The sequence below is a fragment of the Jatropha curcas genome, chromosome 4 (assembly GCF_041381405.1).
Source record: "Jatropha curcas cultivar XTBG-Jc1 chromosome 4, XTBG_Jcur_1.0, whole genome shotgun sequence".
In the NCBI taxonomy this organism is placed as follows: domain Eukaryota; kingdom Viridiplantae; phylum Streptophyta; class Magnoliopsida; order Malpighiales; family Euphorbiaceae; genus Jatropha; species Jatropha curcas.
This window is the reverse complement of record NC_143154.1, coordinates 5,629,988-5,649,742: the sequence shown is the minus strand read 5'-3', so window position 1 is coordinate 5,649,742 and position 19,755 is coordinate 5,629,988. Positions and strand designations below refer to the sequence as shown.

Genomic DNA, 19,755 nt, shown 5'->3' with positions numbered 1-19,755 from the left:
ACAACATAACTGAAATTTCTTCTAATCATATATATTTTTCACATATCTTTCTCAATAACGATGGCCGACAATCTGATTCAGTTGTTAACAAAATAAATTATCGAGAAGATAACAGTAATGATCATAACGTTGATGAAAGTTTATTAAAAGAATCGCAAGAGATAGTTGATGTGCATAATAAATTTATAAAAAGCTTCCAAATTGACAAAAACCAAATTTATTCAAGGGTGTCCTTTAGATACATTTATAATTAATAACTCATAGGGAAAAGTATGATAGATATTACTATATTGCATCTGAAATTTTAGGTATAATTATTGGTGATATTGGAATATGAAATGTTGGATTAGATGCCATTACATATCATTCAAAAAATGGAATCAGTGATTTGTATCAAAGTTTTATAGCATTGAATTATCTTCTTTTATTTTTAACGATTATGATTTCAAACCGTAACCGAAACCATACACTTAAAATAAATCGATTCCAGTTCTTCAGTTTTTGAAATTGAAACCGGTGATTTTGATTCAAAACCGGCGGTTCTGATCTAAAATTATAAAAATATGTTCTTAGAAAAACTCTCAATTAATTTTTTTATTATAATTTTTTAAAGTAACTTTTAAATTTTTTAATTAAATTGGTTTAGTTTTTTCAATAGTAATATTTATTATTTGTATCATTATTATTTATTCAAGCTATAAATCTAAAAAAATATTTAAAAAAATTTAAAATATATTATCTCATTTTGGTTTAAAATCAGAATAAAACTGAAATCGACGGTTTTAAAACCGTCTTAAAAACCCCGTCTAAAGTAGCTTGGTTTTAGTTTTACCTTTTTTTTTTTTTATAATTGAAACAGTGATTTTAAAACCGAAACCGATAGTTCTAAAACCTGCCTTATATAAAACTTCAGCGGATTAGTAAGAACCTTCATCACTACTTAATACAACACATTGCATAGAATAATAGGGTGAAACTATGAAATCAACTCAAGAGATTGAATCTTTGGAATAAGCACAGTAAAGCCCTGAGTTACATAGCAGAAAGAAAAAGTATGAAAAACAAAGGCGAACACCTCATCCTCACAATATCCCAGTGTTTAAGGTTTGCGCCCATTCCACTTCAAACTTAAGTTTTGCTAGGATCAATAATGTTTATATTCTGTAGACCACTTAGATTCCCATAAAAATATTCTTCTCCCAAAATATTTTATAAAAAATTTATTTTGCAATATTAAAATAAAAATTTTAAAATTTTAAATTTATAATACTGTAAAAATATTTAAGGTTATGCATCATTTGCATTTAGCTTAACAGTAAACTTCAAAGGGTAAAATGAAATAGCAGAAATTCTTTCTCCCTAAATTAAAGATATCGAACTTGAACCCTAAGTATAGAATTCATTTAAACAGTGGAAAGGGAACACTATGCCCCTTTTATGGATCTGTCGGCACAAATCAGTCTAATAGGGCCAATGAGCTTCCAACACCAATGGTTAAAACTGAAGGAATATATATATATATATATATATATATATTCGCAAGTCATAGCTTCTTTAAAATAAAGATCCATGCCCTGAAAAATAAGTAAATGACACTTTTCAATCCACTTTAATGAAACCGTTACTCCCTAGCAAGGTTTTGTATATCCTGACAAATTCAGCTCCCTCAAAAACCAAGATTAAGCAATTGAATGCTGTTAGTGGCCTTGTAAGTGTAGTGGGATTAGCGACGGAAATGTTTCAGCTACCGACGGAACTGTCCGTCGTAAATTTGAGGGTTAAAACGCAGAGCTTGAAGCTTATTTCCTTTCAATTGCGCAAAATAGAAAACAAAATCCTCTCTCTACCTCGCGCAAAGTCATCTCGCAGCCGCAGCACAGCCTCAACCCCAACTACCGCGGCTTGCCGCTGCAGAGGAGAACCTCGCCGTCGTCGGTCACCTTCTTCCTGGATTCTGTCTACATGTTTCTGGAAGCAAAGGTTTTTTTTTAATCTTATTTTTTTCTTTCCTGAAATATTTGCATTACCTTTTTATTTTTTAATCTGCACTGCCATTTTTATTTGTTAGGTTTTGGAATTTGTATTACATTGTTGTTTTTAAGTAATTGCTTGAATCACCTGTGAATGATGCGTTTGCACTTGAGTTGGGTATAAGGTATCTGCTGCAAATTCTATAGTCCATGGTACTTGTGATTATAGATTTATGGAAAAGCCTTTACCATAATGCAAAAAATGGTTCCAGTGAATGTTTAGTTTCAAGAAATTGGCTGTTGGCTATTTTTAATATGGGATTATGGGCGGATTCTTTTGTAGATAATTCAATTTCAGACCATTTTCCTGGTTCGGCCACACATTGAACTGAACAACCTAAAATTGTGTGGTATTTGAATCTTATCATATGCTTACTGGAGCATTTTTTTGTACTCTGATTCTGTGCCATTTTGGCAGATTTCTTAATGAATTTCAGTTCAGTTTGTTTTTATTTTTATTTTATTTTTTGTTTTTTTGAAACTTTTATCCAACTCAAAAAGCTGAATTAAGAGAGGATGAGGCAATGTACAAACTGAATAAGTTTATAATAATGACAATAATAGAATTTTAAGGCCAAATTAATGTTTTTCAACCAAAAACCTGAAATCAGCAAATGCAGAGCTTTCCAATTCAAAGAAACTTCAAAGAATGTAAATTTTTAGTGTATAATTCAAAATCTTACAAGAAATAGAACATAATAATGTTTGAAATTAAAATCAAAGGAAAAAGAAAAAGACAATCAAGCAGCAAAGGAACCACTGGATGCTGCAAGAACAATTTGGCTCTTAGGCTCCAAAACCATTTTACAATTTCTGAATTTTCCTGCTTAATCTTAATATTCTTGACATTTTGAGAAATTAAAGAAATCCAAGAAATCCAACTGACCTCTATTTCTCTATATGAACCTCCTTTTCTTGAATTCTTGACTCTTCTTTCATACTCTTCTGCTATCAAAATAGCAATATCTGTCTAAGTTATAAGAATATATCAATATAATGTATGGTTTCAGAATGGTATATATAACAATATTTCTTATGCAGGCGCCTTATCTCTCTACTTATGTATTTTCAATGTAGGATATGTAACAAACTCAGTTAAACTATTACATTCATTTTGATGTGGGATGTGTATGTTGAACTTGTATTTCAATTTATTTTTTAATATTAATTTAATTCAATTTAATTTTTTGGAAAATTAATTGTTGAAGTTTTAATAAAAATATAATATTTACTATGTATATTAAGGAATAAAGCATTTTCAACTTAAATATATAGATAGTTTTCAAAAAAATCACTTTTATGTTTAACTACTGAAACTATAAATTGTAAAATTACAATTTTTTTCCTTTTATATTTTTCTAACAAATTTTATTTTATAATCCATATTGTAATTAAATTGAATAAAAATTTACATTTAAATAAATTAAATTTATTCAAATTCTCCACTAAATGTTTTTTTTTAAAAAAAAAAAAAAGCAATAAAGGCAGCTCAAAAAAGTCGAGCCCGAACCGAAATCTTGTCAGAACCAGCCGGTCAGAACAGGCTAGCAACAGAACTGGCTTGGAGTCGGCCAACTCCTTTCTGATCTTGATCTGGAGATTTAGAAGATTGAAACCAGTTGTTTGAACGAACTCGACTGCTGGATCGTTAAACTAGCCATGTCTATTGCAATTAATAAATAGACCATATCCCATTGCAGATATTTGTATTTATTCTATTGATACCTTTTTCGATTCAATTGTAAAAAATCATGTTAAACAACTTCTATATTTAGGTCATTTACTATATTGTTTTCTTCATAATAAGGTATGGAATGTAAATGTAGTTGGTGCAGATATGAATAGAGGCAAGGGCCGAGTAGGTCCTACTCCCAAACGTCGATCCGCCCATGCAGGTAGAGGATCTTCCCCTTTCTGTAGGGGCACATGCTCTTCAAGGCATGGTTCATTGCCGCTATCTCGCAGGGCCCTGCCTCCTCCCGTTCAGTCAATTGTAAATCCTGGACAGATGTTGGATCCTATGCAACGGATAACTACCAGTCCAGCACTTTCACCAGCATCACCAGCCCTCCCTCTACACCATGTGGCACCTTCAAGGGCTTCTCCAGAGGCATCACCATCACAAGTAGGTCTGACATCCGCTGCCACCTCTGCTCATGCCACCGGTAGAGTGCCTATACGCCATGAGGGCAATATGTAAGTGTTTATAGCTCCTTAATTAACTTTTTAGTATTCTGTTAATCATTCATTTATTTTGTTTTTCAGACATAGGTGAACTCAAATATCTATTTGTATGACTCAATGCAACAGGTTGGATTTGTCTCATACTTTTTCACAACGGATGACTAAGATTTTCAAGGAGCGACTAGATGTGGAAGGCTCAAGCTGGAAGAAGGTGAGCAAAAATACAAGAGAGTTTTATTGGAAGCGGTTTAAGGTAACTTTCAAGGCTTTTTATTCAAATAATTTTAATTATATTTTAAGAATTTGCTTTCAAGTGAATAAAATGCAATTATACATGTAGTTTTCAAAATAAACAAAGTAAAATCCTACTAATAATGAACAATGCATGGTTGTTATGAGTTATATCAATTATTAAGATTAATTGATGCTATCGTGAGTTTTTAAAAACTGTATGTATGAGAAATATAATTGCTAGATTTTTTTTTTTTTTTTTTTTTTGATGTGTTTGTTGTGTTGAAGCCATAGAGACTTTTTTTTTTGGCAATGCATTTGTTGAACTCATAACTGATATTAACTCATGTTTTAGAGGAAATATTGTCGGATTTTTTTCAAAATTTGTAAATTATTATGGAAATTAAGTTAATTTTTCTAACTTCATATGTTTTCTATTACTTTATTAGCTACTGCATGATATTACTTTTGACTCTTTTTCTATATCATATGCAGAAATACTTTCCATGCGATGAACCAATATGTGCCTTTACTGAGGATGTGTGGCAAGACGAAGTGGCCGTGAGGTATGAGAATTTCCTCAACTCCCTTAGGGGAAAAGGAAAACAATCCTATATTCCAGATAATGTCTGGAATAAGTGGAATGAGGACTGGAAAGTCTCAGAGTACCTTGCCGTGTCGACGCAGAACTCAAAGAATCACCACAAAGAGATGGATGGCGAGGAAGTTGGTCCATCACACCAAGCCGGTGGCTCTATCTCACATGCACAACAGAAGAAACGTATTGTATGCAGGCAACTTCTAATTTCGTAATTGAATGTTTCTTAGATTGTAAATAACTTGTTGTTTTGAACATAACAGGCTAAATTGATTGGATGTAATCCTACATCTGAGGAGTTAATCAAGCGTACCCATACAGATAACCATGACAGGCATACCTTTATTGACAAGCGGTCAAATGATGTTGCTGTAAGTTTTTCAGTATTTTACCTTCTATTCTACCTAGTTAAACTTCTCTATGGAATATTTAATCTGAGTTGCTTTTGCAAGATGCTTACCAAACCCTAAAGAAGGGATATTTCGCACAACAGGGTACAGGATGGATGCAGGAGCATGGAGTTTATGAAATTAGCTCCCAAGCTTCGAACTATTATTCCCATGAAGGTCCAAGGTCGCCCAGTCCGATGTTGCCTGCACAAGATCCTGATAAGGCAGAGATGATTCGTAATTTGAAGGAGCAGATCGATGCTCAAGGGAGAATAATCATGGAACTGCAACAAGAGCTGCAACAGATGCAACAACAATCTCTGGAAATGAGATCCGCCTGTACTACATTCGCTTCTCAACCTGCTCCATACCTTATTGCTCCTATTTCCAAAATCGGCAGCGACCAACCAGCAGATGGACCCAGATCAGGTGAGTAACGACTTGATTGGGGAGATGCCATGTTGTAAACTTAATTTCATTTTTGTTATATTGTGTATATTTAATGACTGACTACTTTTACTGTAAATTGTATACAATTGGTTTTAATTATTCAAACAATTAATTGTGTAATTTTCTTCTTAGAATTTCTATAAATAGGTGCCTTTCCTGGTTTGCAGATTGGATAATTATATTTTCAATGTCTGAAGTAGGCATGGCCGGTTCAATGAACCGCCGGTTTCGATTCATTGAACCTCCAGTTCGAGATGTTTAAAATTTTGAACCGGAACCGGCTCTTGAACCTCCGGTTCCGGTTCCGGCACGGTTCAGCACGGTTCCGGCGAACCGACGGTTCAAATTACGGTTCCGATTTGGTTCCGGCATTACGCAAATTTTTAAAAAAATAATAAAATTTTGATCCGAATTCGTGAATAAATAATAATGTTTAAATGTTTAAATTTTATTAACTAAATAAATTATTATAAAATTTTATAACAAAAACTTCTATTAATTTAGAACTATTATTACATTAAATTTACAAATTTTGCTAACTCACTAATATAGAAAATTATAATTTTTTTATTTTGGGCTTGAATTAAATTAAAATTGAAAAATTTTAATTTAATTGGCTACTTATCCTCTTGAAAATTAGAAAAAATCAAAGCCCACATAGTTTTTTTTTTTTTATTACATTGGAAAATAACCTCTCAATTATTACAATTAATTTTAGTCATCGGTGCCACTAGTCCCCGTTAATGAGAGTGCCACTACCTCACTTGGATGATGTGATTTTAAATGCCTATTGAGAGTGGAATATCCTCCTCCAAGCTTGAATGCATATTCTTTTGCAATAATTACATCGAACCACATTGATTTCTCCATTATCTTAAACAATTTTTGCAAAGTGCTTCTTGAAAATATCTGATTTTGGTGATTTACTTATTAAAATATTAGGAGATATTGCTTCTTGTGGTGAAAAATCAATCAATGGATCATTTGAATCAATTTCTTCCACGCTTTGAGCAACTCGCTTTCCCTTTGAGCTTTGTGAATTGTGTGCCATAATTTTAAATGGAATTATGGAAAAAAAAATGAATAAATGAAATATGAAATTAATGGAATTTAGAATTGGATGTATGAAAATAAAGTAATATTAAGAAGAGGAGAGATAGAATATAATTGGTTGTGAAAAAAAAAAAATCAATTCATCATATTTATACATATTTTTCATTTATGTAGTTTTCCAAATTGTCCCTTATAACAGAAAAAAAAACAATTATATTTTTGGATAATTTAGTAAATTATAATAAATAAATAATTGATTAAATTATAATAAAACAATTATAGCCGTTTGAACTTTGAACCTTGTGTAAATTATAGTTCATTTGTAAAAAGAAAAAAAATAGGTATTTGTAAAAAAAAAAAAAGTTCAAATGGCTAATTAAGTGAAATGATGAGCTTTCAAAAAAAAAAAAAAAGTGAAATGATGATGCTTTTTTTCACTCCTAAACCTTTTTTTTAAACCAATTAAGTGAAATGATGATGTTTTTTTTACTAATTTTTATAAATTAAGTATTATTGCAACAAATAATTTTGTTTGTGAATCCGGTTCGAACCGGACCGAAACCGCCGGTTAACCGCCGGTTTCGGGCCGGTTCAAATTCAATTTTTAATATTCACATGAACGTTAACCGGTCCTTGAACCGCCAATTTCGGTCCAATTTCGATTCGTCTACAATACGATTCGGTTCCGGTTAAAACTGAACCGGTGGCCATGCCTAGTCTGAAGTTTCACTTTTTCTTCTATTTTAGCTTCTCAACATAAATCAATAATGATTGACCGTCTCATTTTATAAAATTTTATAATCGGGTGCCTCCTCGTGAAATGGCTAACTCGAAAATTAATTCTGCACATGTGGGGTCTGTTTTTTATTATATAACTTACTTAGCAAATCAGAACTGAAATCTTTGCCAAACAAGCCGATGGTGGCTTGGAAATCATGAGAAATATCCGTTATGACTTCCGTTTAATGGTTCTCAACGACCTCGTCTTTTCTCTAAGGCCCTACTGATCAAATCCCTAAAAAATCAAATTCAAGTGTTATTATCCAGGTGTTATTTTGTGCTATATGTTTGGATGATTTTTCTTTCCTTTCTTATGCATTTAATTCTTATGATGTTATATTTCCACTGAATTCCAAAGGTTGCTATCTTTTTTATTTGGATTACAGATTTGTCTGATTTGGATAATTACAGCATCCATTTAGGATGAAGTCAAGAACAACTTTTTTCTTTGGAAAGAGTTTCATTTTGCCTTTTGAATTAATTTTGCGACCTGTAATATTTATACTATATATAAATGGAAGAAGAAAGGAATAATAAGATTTTCGATAGCCCCATTAATTTAGAATATTCTAAAATAATCTTAATCATAATCAATTAGAAATTTATATTTTATTATTTGATTGGATATAATTTATAAAAACTATTTTTAAAATAAATATATATAGATAATTAAAAATTTTAAAATTTTAAGATTTATCTTTTTTAAGTTTATTTTTTTAGTAAATATGCATCATGAGACATTAGAAAATTTTTATATTTTATTTTTAAATATTTGATTTTATTTTGATTATAATTTTAAAATATTTTATTTTGAAAAGAGATAGATAAAGAAAAATATATTATTTTTATTAATATTTTTTTCGCCTATATGATTTGACTGGGTATATTGTTTATAAAATAAATTTTCAAATAGAATATAGATAATATTATTTAAGAGAGAGAGAAAAATATATATATATATTATATAGATAAAAAAATAGTATTACAAGTAGTTTGTATGCCAAAGTGCAATACAAATTAACCACTTATATTTATTTTAATCTAAACAAAAACTTATATTTTAATATTATATAGATAAAATAAAAAAAATGAATATATAACAAGCACAGTTAACGTGCAAGGCATGTCATAAAAAAACTAATCACTCTAAAATGACATTTATCCCGTGAGATCTTAATTTACCATTTTAAATATACTGTCATCCCAAATTCAAATTACATCCAGGATTTGCATATAAAGTGGTACTCACTACATGGCCTTGGGTTAAGTTAAACAAAGTACCTAAAAATTCAGCAAAAAAGCATTGTTTGGGCTAAGAAAAATAGGCACAATTTCTAATCAAACCATAAAAAAAATCAACCTGTGTGATGGATCTGAAGAAAGAGACCTAAATACAAGTTTTATTAGGGTTACCATTTAGGTACTGTGGTGGATCTACTAAATAAACTGGCCATATAAATCTTCCTCTATTAAGAAAATAGAGAAGAAGAAGACAAGAGAGAGAGAGAGAGAGAGTGTGTGACATAGAAAGAAAGCAAAAGAAATCGAAATTGACTTTGATGATGAGAACAAAGTTCAAGAAGAAGAAATGGGCATTGCCGAATTTTCTAAATGTAAACTGCATAATATTATATAATATAATCAACAAATATTATAGTAAATGTAATTTATAAAACTATAAAATAATTTTCTTTAGTCTTTAAAACTTAAACCAAACTGTATTATTTCAATTTCATTTATAACTCAAAACAGTTAAGTTTCAGTTTAGAAAATTCACAAACCATAATTATCAGTTTGGTTTGAAAATTTCTTCAAACTGCCCTTATCAGGCCTTGCACACCCCTAGCCTTTATTTACTAATATAGTCATTAGGTACTGTCTGTTCTCCTATTTTTTAAAATATAATGTTTCGTCCTCATATATTGAATTCCATTTAATTATTTCTATTTTTCTGTTGTTAAAATTAAAAGAAAGACTAAAATGCCCTTTTATCAATTGTCCCTTTCTGTTAATTTAGTAAATACCATATGATTAATTGCAAATGCAACATTTTCAAATGTTAATAATTCCACAGAAACAATAAAAAAACAAAAATATAATAGTAATAAAAATCAAAATACTCACAAAAAAAGATGGACAAAGCAAGCGATAATTTCATTGCTATGCCTATGCAAAAGAGAAACGAAAATCAAATATGATTTCACATCCAGATAAAAAAATGTGTAAGAACATTTTTTTTTAATTATATTTTATAAAATTTTGAAATTTGTTTAGTTTGGTCATTTCAGTATGGTCAGTTTGGTTGATTTCTTTTTAAAAGTTCATTTCAATTTTGTGAACTTGGGTTCTGTTTGATGCCAACTGAGACCACCCTAGTCTGTTTGCAGCCCGTGGAGGAGGGGTTTCAACTTCAAGAGTGATTGCATGCAGTTAAAGCCAGTCAGATGGCAACTCAAATATATTTCCTTGTTTGTAATTCAATTAATTTTTTTTATTTCTTCTTCAGGTTTTGACTCCTGGCTGCTTTGCTTACTCTTAACCGTAGGTTGTCAGAGACAATGGCAATAACCACTGGGTTGAGGATCTTGATAAATCTATACAAATTGAACCCAACGTTGATTTGTTATTGAGTGATTGATGTGCTATTGCCTACTCCGAGTCAGTGCTCAGCTCAGGGCTATTTGCCTCTCCCTGACACTGACACAACAGCTAAAGTGAGTTATTTTCGGGTTTTTCTGCTGTGCAATGTGACCTTAGGTTCATAGTTGAAGCTCTCTTCCATCCCGATTGCCAGTTATTGTGGTATGTAGGATTTTGTAAAATTTTATTATAAATGGGTTCTTCTGGCTGGATTCTCGTTCTTTTCTCCTTAAATGCTGGGTTATTTTCTTTTCCCCTTGCTTCAACTATACCATGAGCAGATTTTGCGAAATTTGAAGGAGACTTTCTGGCCCTTTCAACATGACTACTCCAACATTGGCTTGGCCACTTCTTTTTGTGAAAAAAAAAAAAATGTTCATTCTTTTCTTTTTGTTTTCTTGCAATAACGACTTGAGTAGTTCTTGTTGGTTGGTTGGGAAATAGAATGAGTGCATATAGAATAATAAATGACAGAATAATTGAAGAGCTTTCATCGACTGGTATCCCTGCTTGCTTCTTACGGCCTGTTTGGATTAAGATAGGCATGACCATCGGTTCATTTTGAACCAGAATCGAACCGTACTGTAGATGAATCAAAATCAGACCGAAACCGTCGGTTCAAAATTTTGAACCGGAACCGGCGGTTTAAAGACCGGTTAAAATTCATGTGAATGTTAAAATCTAAACCCGAACCAACCCTAAACTGCATAATATACTTTATTTAAGTTTTTTTTTTTTTTAGATACGCTTTACTTTAAAAGTTAAAAATCTAAAAAATAAAATAATAAAAAAAGAGAGAAATATTTAGTCTCAACTTACATTGTTTTTAACTTTTTTTTCACCCTTTTAAATTGTTTGCTAAGTTTAAAATTACATTCTTTTGAACCAGAATTTTCTTATAATTTATTTAATTAATAACATTTAAACAAAATAAAGTGAAAATTTATTTGATTATTTTGTAAAATTAATTAATTTTATTCTTATATGAGTATGAGCATTTTAAAATTTATTTTAAATAAAATTTATCAATATTTTTTAAATTCATATTAATATTTTCGAAAGAAAGATGTATTGTTAGAACCGATTTTTTTTTTTTTAAAAAAAACATATATTGCTGTAAACCGTGATCGGAACCGAACCAAAAGCGACGATTCAATGGCCGATTCAAATTCAATGAACCAGCCATGCCTAGATTGAGGTGTGGTATGAATAGATAGGCAATTTATGTACCCCTGTTCGGAAAGAAATGAGTCAAAAAGAGATAAGGATAAACAAGGTAAACCTTACCTAATTTTCCCCATCAAATCTCGATTTTTCTTACACCGAATTTGAGGTGCAAGAACGAAGAGGTAAGGTTTAAACTCATTTACAACTAAAATAAATCCATTTCTCTTCCTTCACCTCTTTCTAACATAAAGAATGTATATTCCTTCTCTCTACCTATACATTAATTTACTTCTTACCAAAATACAATAGTTTTATTATTGTGACCCTACCTACTCTTTTTCTCCTTTAACCTCCCTTATCCTTTTATTAATTACCGTTGCCTCACCCATCCAAACAAAGTGTAGATTCACTTTCAGTTCAGGTCGGTATGCGAACAAATGCAACCCGACCCGATTCTGAACAGCCCCAGTTAAGCTGCAATCAAGAAAAGAGATGAAAATTAACTTTATTTTGTTGCCTAAACGTCTCACTCTACATGCTGTCACTCATAACCAACTGTGAAGACCACAATAAAAGTACGAACTCTTAAATTCATCATTACATTTTTCAAGGACTAAACCTCCGTTGCATTGACCTTCATTGTAGTTTCAGACTCAACTGCTGCACACAATTATAACATTCTCAAACAACTAACCCTATCAGTTAATTCTATACCCATGAATTATTAGAACTACAGAAAATTTTTCTTTAAATCATATCATTTCATTTAGAAGGATCTATATAATAAACCAAACAAATGAATAAAAATTCGTCACAAAAAAAAAAAAAAAAAAAAAAAAACCCATAAATTAGAGCTTACCCAAGTACTATCAATCAAGAACAATATATAATTAAGAAGCAGAGAAACTAGTCATTCACTTTTTCTAACGTTATTATCAAATTTTGTAATTTATTTTGGCCTTTGATTCACTTTTTGTATTTATTCATTCATTCATATTCTGTAATTTTATATATACATTCTGCAATTACATTTTATGCATCCAAATGCAGTCTTTAGTATGATGGCTACACAGCGGTTGCATCTAGAAAGACCTAATATTTACTTACAAATAGGAAAAGAATTGGAAAAAGTATATAATGATGGTCATGAAGCAACTAAATGAGACAACCAAGGAAGCAAATGTTGGTGAACCAATTCAGGTTTGTCATCATGGGGACAATGTCCAACCCCTCCCAATACGTAAAGCTTAACATTTGACAATTGAGAAGGTAACAAAGAGAAGTACCTACCAACAGGGCCATCAAGAGGTGTGAAAGGATCTTCATCACCCCATAGAACCAGAACAGGAATGCTAATTCTTGGCATCAATGTCACTGGACTTGGGCCAGGTGGGCCTGTTACTATGGAAACAAAAGCATCAAGTGCCCCTTCATCATCTGCAGGTCCTTTAATGATCTGAAGTTTTTATAAAGAAATAATATGCTAATAATTACATGTTTCAGGAGCAAAAAGAAAATATTTGTACTGGCTTGTTTGGTTCACTTGGAATGAGAATGAGAATGGAAATGGATATTTAAGTTCAAAACATCATATTCCAAGTTTATTTTTTTAAATAATCAAATATAATTTGTTATTTTTATTAAAGTGGTGCTTAAAAATATATATAATCTCAATATAAAATAAAAATATCAAAAAATTTGGAATCTTTGTGAACCAAAACAATACTTGCAATTCTATTCCAAGAATTCCATTCCATTCCCAATTCTGAACGGACCAAACATGACCTAAAGAGAATAGCAATTAATACCTCTACCAATTCATCATCCACTGAATCCTTGTTTCCATAAACAGACAATAAAATGTTCCTCAATGTATCTCTGCATCAATCACCACACAACTTTAAAAAAAGAAAAAAAAAATTTTTAAATGAAAAACATTTCTCATATTTGCATTGGGGATTGGAAGGTTAACTATAAATCATAACTATATATATATATATATATATATATATATATATATAAGAAAACTATATATATAAAGATAAACATACCTCTGTTTTACACGCTCAAAAATGGTCGAAGCAATTACTTGCTGCTTCAATAAAAAATCAATCAACAAAAGTAAAGGAAATAACAGTTTGATCCTCCAATCATCAACTATTGCCTTATTGTTCATGCCACCAGCACAATTCAACAGCACAAGTCCTTGAACCAAATTTTGTCTAGATTCTTGCTTGCAGTTACACAAAGTATGCAAGCACAAATGTACGTAAGAAAAAATTGGATAATTATGAATTGACTGTTTCTACAGGGTAAGAATGAAGATAACATGCACATACCTGAAGCTGCAATTACACAAGCAAGACTTCCAACAGAATTCCCTATAAGCACAGTATGCTTTTGAATAACTTCACCCAAGAAATCCAAAATCAACTGTAATTTTTTAAATGATTCAGAGTTAGCAGCATATAAAAAAAAATAATAATAATTCAAAATAAGTTGATTTGTATGAGGTATATACTTGAGCCCATGACTCCATGGTATATGAAAAACCCTTTGGCTTATCTGAATCACCAAAGCCAAGAAGGTCAATTGCATAGACTGTGTAATTTTGTGCCAATGTGGCAATATTCCTGTAACAACCTCAAACATTTGAGCCAGCAAAAATAAGTAGATAAGAAAAAATTGGTAAAGGATTATGTGGTCATATTTTTTATCTGAATCCCAATTTTAATAGTAAATCTAATATGTACAAGGAAATGAAAGCAAACTGAGGATGTCTAAGCAATCAAATTGAAAGCAAACCTGCGCCAATGAGGAATGGAGGCGCCAAACCCATGAACAAGAAGGAGACATGGGCGAGTAGTGTCATTATTAATAGAATCAGATTTAACCAAGTAATTGATCGAGTATTGGCCTTTCCATACCCATTTTTTGCAGTTATCCCTTATTTCTTTAACTTGCAAGACTTCATTATTGTTATACTTTTGGCAATCATCTCTTATGTCTTTCACTTCCAAGACCTCATTATTGCTACCGAGATTGGAATTCACCTGGAAACTATGATTTTGAGGTTTCTTTTTCTGAGATAGCAAACTGATGGATTTAGTCCTCTTCTTCCCTTTTCCTCTTGCTGATAACAATTCTGAATTCATTTGAACCACTGCACCTATTCCCAATGTCCCCATTCTTCTTCTTAATTAAGCTGAAAAGCAAATTGAAAACATGAAGACATATGAAAATGTAATTACATTTTTCATATAACCAGCAAAAATTCGTTATTTAGAAGCCAAAAACAAATATCTGCGAAACCCTAGCTGTGCAATGGAAATTCACAATCAAAAAACAGAAATGAACATACAAACTGAGAGTGGAAGTTGAGATTGGACAGTCTGCGTAACGAACTACTCACTCGAACTTGAGAGTGAGTTTGTGCCAGAGTTTCTTTTGGTAAAATTCACTCATAAAAGAAAAGAAACACACGACCATGAAATAGATTATCCTTTCTCTCTTTCTATTTCATGGGTTCTGGCCTTTAAACGATCTCTTTCAACCATTTATTTTAAGAATTTTTTTATTTTAAAAAAATAATTAAAAAAATCTTAAATATATATATATATATATATATATATATATATATATATATATATATATATATATATATATATATAAATTTTTGCGGAGTATATTAAAATTTTTTAATATGTAAAAAACACTATCTCTAATAAATTGATAAAATCCTCAATTATTTTGGTGTTAAATGGGTACATAGGCTTAAACTAAATTCACATGGGTCAATTCATAAACATAAGGCCAGATTGGTTATTAAGGGCTACTCATAAATTGCCTACGAGTTGTGGCTCAGTTAGCAACGCAGGCTGAGCATGTGGGAAAAACTATCAAGTTCAATCTCACTAAACGCACCTACAGAGAGGACTGTGACTAAGCCCCGAGCCAGGCTAGGCGTAATAAAGTCTAGATACCGATGGTCTACAAAAAAAAAAAAAAAAAAAAAAAAAAAAGATTACTCACAAATTGGATTCGCTAGTGTGGCATTGGTCTCAAAGGGGGAACTATGAAGGGAGAAGTGCTTATAAGGTGGCAGTTCAAGAGGTTATTACGAATCATTTTGTAGGAAGTCCTGATATCTGGTTGTACATTTGGAAATTGAAAGTCCCTTCTAAATTGCAGCATTTCCCGTTGAGAGCATGTTGGGAAATTTTACCAACCAAAATGCAATTAAATTGTCGTGGCATACAGGTGTATGAAGGTTGCGACATCTGTTCTAAATGCTCTTTGGGTGAAAGTGCTAAGTTCCAGATATAATGTTTATAGAATTATTATTCCATAAAATGTCTATAAGTATGGTTGTTCGCATTTATGGTGAGGAGTGATAGAGATTTGGAGTAGTTTTACTGAGCGCATCATCTAGTTTGTTGGCAATAGGTCAACGATCCCATTCTAGCTTGATAGATGGACTACTGATGATTTGGTTTTGCAATCAATTTTAGTAAAGCCCATCCGTAATAAGATGCTCTATCATACCTTAGATAAAAATGTTAATGATGCAGGAGTTTGGCTTTAATCTCACTTTGTTGAGTTCCTTCCTATGGCCACTCTTTCGATAATTGTAGTGATTTTGTCTGTAAAACTATATTAGGAAGAGGATACTCTTATATGGAGACTTATCGATATAGGCTCCTTTTTTATTAAATAAAGATTCGAGCCATAGAATTTCTCAATTCTGACACAAGGTACTTATTAGACCAAAAAAGTACATTTGATCTAATATAATTATTTTGCTGTATCCAGACTAATATCAATCCAACCCATTTCATGAATAAAATTTGACCAATTAACCAGCCAACAAAACTACTTATTACAAATAACATCTTTTTGTTGCATTGAAACATATAAAGGTTGACTAATCTGACTAACATTGAACTTGGTAAAATGAAATGGTTGAATAATTGAAAAATAAGATTATTCAAGAATATAAATTGAATGCTAAGATTACGAATTGAATTTTTGGTAGTAGATCCATAATAAAAAATGTGTTTGTGATTGTTCCAGAAGAAATGAAACAAAAGATAGGGTAGAGCTAGGACAATTATTGTATGAGGTCTACCCAATGCTAGATACAGAGGCGCATAATAGATCGATATGAACATCATGAGTTGTCCCATAATAAAACCTGAAGCATAGATGGATCACAGAGTGTCATATTACTAATTATCATAGGAGATGGTTGTTTATATGGAAGTGTCGGTGTCCCCAAAGATTTGAATGTTCTTATGGTTAGCTCTGAAAGGGAGGTTATTAATGAATCTAAAAAGATTTCATTATCACATTTGTCAACACGTGCTTCCGAGCTTTGTATAGGCGAAAAAGAGTCAAGTTTACATGTTCTTCATGATTGCTTTTTTGCTTTTGAGATTTGGTTAAGTCTCAAGCCTCTTTAGTCTCTTCTGAGTTTTTAAGAGTAAAATATTTCTTTCGATAGGTAGATTACAGAGAATATCATATGTGACATGATTTATAGTGGGTGTAGACGCTTAATTTTTGCTTCGATTATGGCGCAATGATGATAGACCATTTTAGTAAAATTCAAGTCTCTTCCGATAACCCAAGTTTAAACCTAAGAAATTATCGAATTTCCTTTTTGTGACTGTGTTTTGGGATCTTACATTGAGACATTGTCCTGAGCGTGATATGGGCTTTCCCATTACTCGTCCCAATGCATCGTCTCGTTTTACGTACTAAGTGGACCAAGTTTTAAGTGGGCCCTATTAATCTGTAGGGTCCATTAGTGGTTTTTGCCACCTAAACCCTAAGAATAGGGTTTTCATTTCTCATTTATGCTATAAATAGAATCTATTATGGAGAGGGAAAGGGCGGATTCACAATTAAGATATCACTATTCACTATTTTGCAATACAAAGGGTTTTTTAGAGATTAAAAACTAAGGTTTTTGATAGAAAACTATTGGCTTTTTTTAAGAAAACTTAATCAATCACTAGAAAAATGAATCAAATCCTAGGATCATAAACTCGGATTTGGATTAAGAAACTATGAATTTAAAGGTGTTCTTAAACCTTTAAGCTTGGTATTGTTCATTTGCCTATAAAAGGTAACTTTTGAGAGCTTAATCTCCTTTTCAATACATTTCTACTCTTCTTTGTTGGTAAGAACCATTTCTTCAACACTTAGACGTGAGGGAAACCTAGGATCATTCAAGTTGTTTGGCAGCTGAGGAAAGTTGTGTATGACTACTTAAAGACGTATGGGTTACGCAACAGCAGACACCACCTCGTATGTTGCACGCATTTCTTAGTAGCTAAACACTCTTTTATTTTTGTTCATGCTCTGTTCTATATCTTCTGGTATATGAAACCAGGCACGCCCTAATATTATGATGCAAGCCATTACGTGGGGCGTACGAGGTGTCTATCCAAAGGCGTATTTGTATTGTTCTTCATGATTAAATTCGCTCTTGTTGGTTCCCTTGATTCTGACATCAAGACCTATGTCTTAGATGATGATTCATAGTCATTAGAGCCATTTAAATCAATAACTTCATGGATTTTGGTAGTGATGGTCATATTTATTCTTTCATTCTTGGGTTTAGTAGTGATGGTCATATTTGTTCTTTCCTTTAAGGTTAGATCATCAAAAGCTTAAATCATAATCCATGAGCGTTTAATTTTAGATATTAATGCTTATTGTGATTCCTTAATTCATTATTTATTGCTTTAATTATTATGATTATCGTTTTATGCTTCTTCTATAGGTGTGATTATTGCTTTTGTGTTCTTAATATTGTGAATGTTACTTTTGTGTTCTTATTGTCATGATTATTGCTTTTGATTCATTATTCATTATCGTGATTATTGCTTTTGTGTTTTTACTATTGTGATGATTACTATATATATTGTGGGTTGAAGTTTGGCTAGAATGAGTTCATTGTTGACCTCTTATTATTTTTGTGTTTGATTCATTAATTCATAATTTGTATACTGTTAATTGTTTAGATTTAAGGGTGTATGGATCCGGTTTTGGGAATCGGGATTTTGATTGGTTAGAATGCAACTAGGACCTAAAGGACGTAATTCTTTTCTTCTCCCTCTTTCTATGGATGCATTTTATTTTTATGTAATAATGTTTTATGGATGTCATGTTTCAAATAAAATTGCATTGAAATAATTTTACATCTCGATTAAGTCAATCTGAACACTTTAAAATGAATGAATGGATAAATATTAGAGACCGACCTATAGGCCAGGCGAGCTCGGGTGCCTAACACCTTCTTGAGATTGTACCCAACTTTCTTACCCAATCTCTGGTATGTGAATTGGGTTCCTACTACAAGGGATCCAATTTTTCATGCTATATCACGTTAGTATTCCCTAAAGAGGGCGACAACTCCTTTATTCTTACCAAAGTAAGATATCCCAACTTTAAAAGATCCCAATTGTGTTTTAATGATTTAATGGTACATAGCCTTTCCGAAGATAAAGGATCGAGGTTTGAGGTGTTTTTCGGAGCTATCGCCGATGAGATTCATGTAACTACTCAACTATCTCGAAAAGAGATAAGATCCAAATATCAGTCATCTTCAGTGGGGTTCCTCGGTCCATGGTTTTCGATATGAGTTTTAGAACATTTGGCATCATCAAAATTCTATTTCTTGCTTGCAGAAGAAGGGTCCTCCTTAAGTGCAAAAAAGTGGATTAATTGGTCTCTTTCTCTTAATGGCTACAAACTTAATATGGATGGTTCTGTGCAGAATGACAAAGCTTATGGGGGTCATTAATTTTAATTAGAGATAAAAATGGCAGGTGACTTGTAGCTTTATTTCTAATTGGGTGAAGGCTCATGCATTGCACGGATTGTTTTGTTGCTATACATTATACTTTATAGTTTAAAATAATTTATAAATTATTTATAGTTTATAAATTATTTTTAATGCATTGATATTATTTAGAATCTACATAACTTTTAAGAATTAATGTTTTGAATTACAAAATTTTCAATTTAATTCTATGTTTAAAAATTTTATTAACTTTAAATATTAAAATATCAATAAATTAAAGATGTAATTATTTCAATTTCAATGATGATTCTAAGAATTAAATGTACAAATGTTATATTTTATTGGTCAATTTTATATTATTGTTATCGCGAGAATTTATATTAGGATTTAATTACCCTACTAAGTATTGATATGGATAGT

The 19,755-nt window shown here is 31.4% G+C and overlaps 2 protein-coding genes and 1 pseudogene across 6 annotated transcripts; 1 reads left to right on the top strand and 2 right to left on the bottom strand.

Moving 5' to 3' along the window:
* Positions 1–1,417: 1,417 nt before the first annotated feature.
* LOC105640068 (uncharacterized) lies at positions 1,418–6,002 on the top strand. Of its 3 annotated transcripts, none has more exons than XM_012224286.4 (6): positions 1,418–1,980; positions 3,857–4,226; positions 4,341–4,425; positions 4,941–5,231; positions 5,307–5,414; positions 5,516–6,002. In XM_012224286.4, the coding sequence occupies exons 2-6, from the start codon at positions 3,868–3,870 to the stop codon at positions 5,867–5,869; spliced, it is 1,197 nt and encodes a 398-aa protein (XP_012079676.1). In that variant the 5' UTR covers positions 1,418–1,980; positions 3,857–3,867; the 3' UTR covers positions 5,870–6,002. The 3 variants fall into 3 exon arrangements, with proteins under 3 accessions (XP_012079676.1, XP_012079673.1, XP_012079675.1); XM_012224283.4 differs by having other exon boundaries at positions 1,425–1,980; positions 4,341–4,467; XM_012224285.4 differs by having other exon boundaries at positions 1,430–1,980; positions 4,341–4,467; positions 5,537–6,002.
* Positions 2,771–3,143, bottom strand: LOC149496763 (uncharacterized; annotated as a pseudogene).
* A 5,600-nt stretch (positions 6,003–11,602) lies between the features above and the next one.
* On the bottom strand, positions 11,603–15,048 carry LOC105640066 (alpha/beta-Hydrolases superfamily protein). Of its 3 annotated transcripts, none has more exons than XM_012224281.4 (8): positions 14,884–15,048; positions 14,328–14,727; positions 14,044–14,155; positions 13,862–13,955; positions 13,574–13,751; positions 13,331–13,400; positions 12,809–12,978; positions 11,603–11,996 (listed from the first exon to the last, which is right to left on the bottom strand). In XM_012224281.4, the coding sequence occupies exons 2-8, from the start codon at positions 14,708–14,710 to the stop codon at positions 11,852–11,854; spliced, it is 1,152 nt and encodes a 383-aa protein (XP_012079671.1). In that variant the 5' UTR covers positions 14,711–14,727; positions 14,884–15,048; the 3' UTR covers positions 11,603–11,851. The 3 variants fall into 3 exon arrangements, with proteins under 3 accessions (XP_012079671.1, XP_012079672.1, XP_089576994.1); XM_012224282.4 differs by having other exon boundaries at positions 11,856–11,996; positions 12,813–12,978; XM_089720868.1 differs by lacking the exon at positions 11,603–11,996 and adding an exon at positions 12,045–12,182 and having other exon boundaries at positions 12,813–12,978.
* Between the last annotated feature and the right edge of the window lie 4,707 nt (positions 15,049–19,755).

Bases quoted from the DNA above. Each gene is read 5' to 3' on its own strand.
- LOC105640066 (XM_012224281.4), bottom strand. From the start codon at position 14,710: ATGGGGACATTGGGAATAGGTGCAGTGGTTCAAATGAATTCAGAATTG. The intron at 13,752-13,861 runs GTATGTGCATGT...ACTGCAAGCAAG, and splicing joins TTGTGTAATTGCAGCTTCAG to AATCTAGACAAAATTTGGTT. The intron at 13,401-13,573 runs GTATGTTTATCT...TGATTGATGCAG, and splicing joins TTTGAGCGTGTAAAACAGAG to AGATACATTGAGGAACATTT.
- LOC105640068 (XM_012224283.4), top strand. From the start codon at position 3,868: ATGAATAGAGGCAAGGGCCGAGTAGGTCCTACTCCCAAACGTCGATCC. The intron at 4,227-4,340 runs GTAAGTGTTTAT...TCAATGCAACAG, and splicing joins ATACGCCATGAGGGCAATAT to GTTGGATTTGTCTCATACTT. The intron at 5,232-5,306 runs GTATGCAGGCAA...TGAACATAACAG, and splicing joins CACAACAGAAGAAACGTATT to GCTAAATTGATTGGATGTAA.